At 28.2% G+C, this 2,846-nt stretch overlaps 1 protein-coding gene across 1 annotated transcript in view; it reads left to right on the plus strand.

Moving 5' to 3' along the window:
- LOC103310454 overlaps positions 1-2,438 on the plus strand; it is a 3,144-nt gene extending 706 nt beyond the window's left edge. Inside the window, exons 2-4 of the mRNA XM_029485062.1 lie at positions 1,023-1,191; positions 1,269-1,613; positions 1,717-2,438. Of these exons, the coding sequence (XP_029340922.1) occupies positions 1,023-1,191; positions 1,269-1,613; positions 1,717-2,438 (1,236 nt within the window). The remainder of the gene's footprint in view (positions 1-1,022; positions 1,192-1,268; positions 1,614-1,716) is intronic.
- The last annotated feature ends 408 nt before the right edge of the window (positions 2,439-2,846 follow it).

Genomic DNA, 2,846 nt, shown 5'->3' on the forward strand with positions numbered 1-2,846 from the left:
GACGAGTGTCTCATCACAGCAAAATTTTTGGCTGCGTTATCACTTATCAATAAATTTTTACCAAATCAGCTGTTATCATAGATTGAATGATAAAAGTTAAAACCACAGAACAAACATAAAACCGTCAAATTTATTTTATTATTTATCATACATCATAATTAATATTAATATTTTATTAGTATTTATTTATTATTGCTATTTGCTACTACTTACAAGACGTATAATTTATTGTTTACTAGAAATAAAATGATATATCATATAAATAATACCACAGTCAAATCCGAAAATCATAATTTTATATTTTATTAGTATTGTTTAAATTGTATCATATGAATGATCAAATGCACAGTGAACATGAGCACTCTCACTATTAACATCTTCAAATCCAGATACTATTGCATTAGTTTCATTTATGGAAGGTTTTGAGATTTGAGTTTTATGACAGCTTTTTTTTTTAGTTGAGTAGAGCCGAATCTGATTATCAAAGTTTTATTTTTTCTCCTTCATTCATGAGTGTAATAACTTCACTTAATTTTTTTTCTATCTGTATTCTATTTTGATCACTTAATGAATTTGTACCGCCAAATTTTAAATATATTATTATGAATTATATTATATATAAAACTTCAATTATTGAATTCCCAGATAATTTTTACATTTATTTGTAGAATGTTTATCAAGATCCCATTGAATTCCCAAAGCAATCACTATCTATTTGTAGAAAGTTTATCAAGATACCCACTAAGTCTAAAAATCATTTCTTGACTGCGCTATTTACTGAGATAAATTCTTTGGTTATTTTGTTTTCAAATTATATTTGTGATTTTGTTTTATTTTTATTTAGCATAATGGAATCTGAAATAAAATGTTCAATATGTGACAAAAACTTTACACAAAAAAAAAATCTGAACGCACATTTACGGAATATTCATAACATAGAACCAGTGTTTACCGATTTTTTGTGTGATATTTGCAACAAATACTTTAAAACTAAAAACACGTTGGATACACATATCAAAAAGTTTCATCAAACCAATGATAATGAAGGAAAGAAGAAAGAAACTAGAATAATTTGTCCTAATAGTGAATGTAAAGAACCTTTGTACTCCTATGCTAAATTGAATATTCACTTATCTCAAATACATGGATTTACTGAAAAAGTGAAAGAAATGAAATTTCTAAGCATCCCAGGTAATAATTGTGAATACTATTCGTTTATTTATTTTTTATTACTTACAAATAAAAATCATTAAAAATTTTAATCACAGAATTTGACACATGGAAGAGAGGAGAAGAACAAAAAAGTTTTTCAATGTTTGTTAAGGATAGAGCAATGTCAAAATTTCATGATGGATGTAGAAGACAATATTATTATTGTCATCGTTCATATAACTATGGTAGTAAGAATGAAAACCAAGAAAAAATGGAGAAAGCGAGAGAAACTAAATTCATGGGAAGTAATAAAATAGATGGAACTTGTCCATCAATGATGAAAGTTACTTATATAGAACATGAAGGGACAGTTAACGTTAAGTTTTGGGAAAATCATTATGGCCATGATCATGAAATTGGTAGAATTAGAATTGACGAAGAAACCAGAACAAAAATTGCTGGTATTACTATACATATTATATACCTATTTTAATTATTATGCATTTAATTTAATTATTTTTACTAACTATTATTTTTAACTAACCAATAATTTTTATTTTTCAGCAAAATTGAAAGAAGGAGTAACTTTCGCACATATTATAGATTCAATTCGTGATCAAGAAGTGACAGATGATACTTTAAAACGATCTCTCCTTTTGGACCGTAAAGATCTGCATAACATTTCACGAGACTTCAATATTGATTATGCTACAAAAAAACACAAAAACGATGCAATTAGTATAAAGTTATGGGTTGAAGAGATGAAGACATTAGAAAAACAATGTCCTGTTTTATACTACAAAGGCCAAGATGAGAATGATTGGAACGGAGAACAAGGAGTCTTGGATAAGAAAGATTTTACAATCATTTTAATGACAAATTTTCAAGTAGAACAATTAAAAAAATTCGGCCACAATAAAATTTGTATAGATGGTACTCATGGCACAAATGCATATGATATTCAGTTATATACTATTGTAACTGTTGATGAATTTGGATCAGGTTGTCCAGTTGCGTTCTGTTTGTCAAATCGATCTGATGAGATAATTTTCCAATTATATTTCAATATAATTAAGCATAAAGTAGGTGTTATTAACTGCAATGTATTTATGACTGATGATGCTCCAGCGTTCTATAATGCATGGGTTGTTGTTATGGGATCTGTTGAACACAGACTATTGTGTACATGGCATGTAGACAAAAACTGGAGACAAAATTTATGTAAAATCAGTGGAGGACCCGAAAAGAAAGCATTAGTTTACAAATCATTAAGAATCCTTTTATAAACCACATCTATAGAACAATTTTATAGTTACCTCGAAAATGTCTTACGAGATTTGAAGGATGATGATGATACTAATAGGTTCGGAATGTACTTTGAGAAATATTATTCAAGGCGGCCAGAATGTTGGGCTTATTGTTTTAGGTTGAGGCTTGGGATAAATACGAATATGTATTTGGAATCGTTTCACAAGATATTGAAGCATATATATTTGGAAGGGAAAAGAGTGAAACGTTTAGATAAAACTATTCATGCTCTCATGAAATTTTCTAGAGATAGTCTTTACAAGCGATTGATCAAATTATCAAAATATGTCCCAACTGAAAAAGTTCAAAAAGTCCGCCTAAGTCATAACATCAGTGAAACAATCGAACTGGAACAAATTAAAATTTTGGAAAATGAGAAAGGGTAC

Source organism: Acyrthosiphon pisum, chromosome X (genome assembly GCF_005508785.2).
Source record: "Acyrthosiphon pisum isolate AL4f chromosome X, pea_aphid_22Mar2018_4r6ur, whole genome shotgun sequence".
NCBI classification, from domain to species: Eukaryota; Metazoa; Arthropoda; class Insecta; order Hemiptera; family Aphididae; genus Acyrthosiphon; species Acyrthosiphon pisum.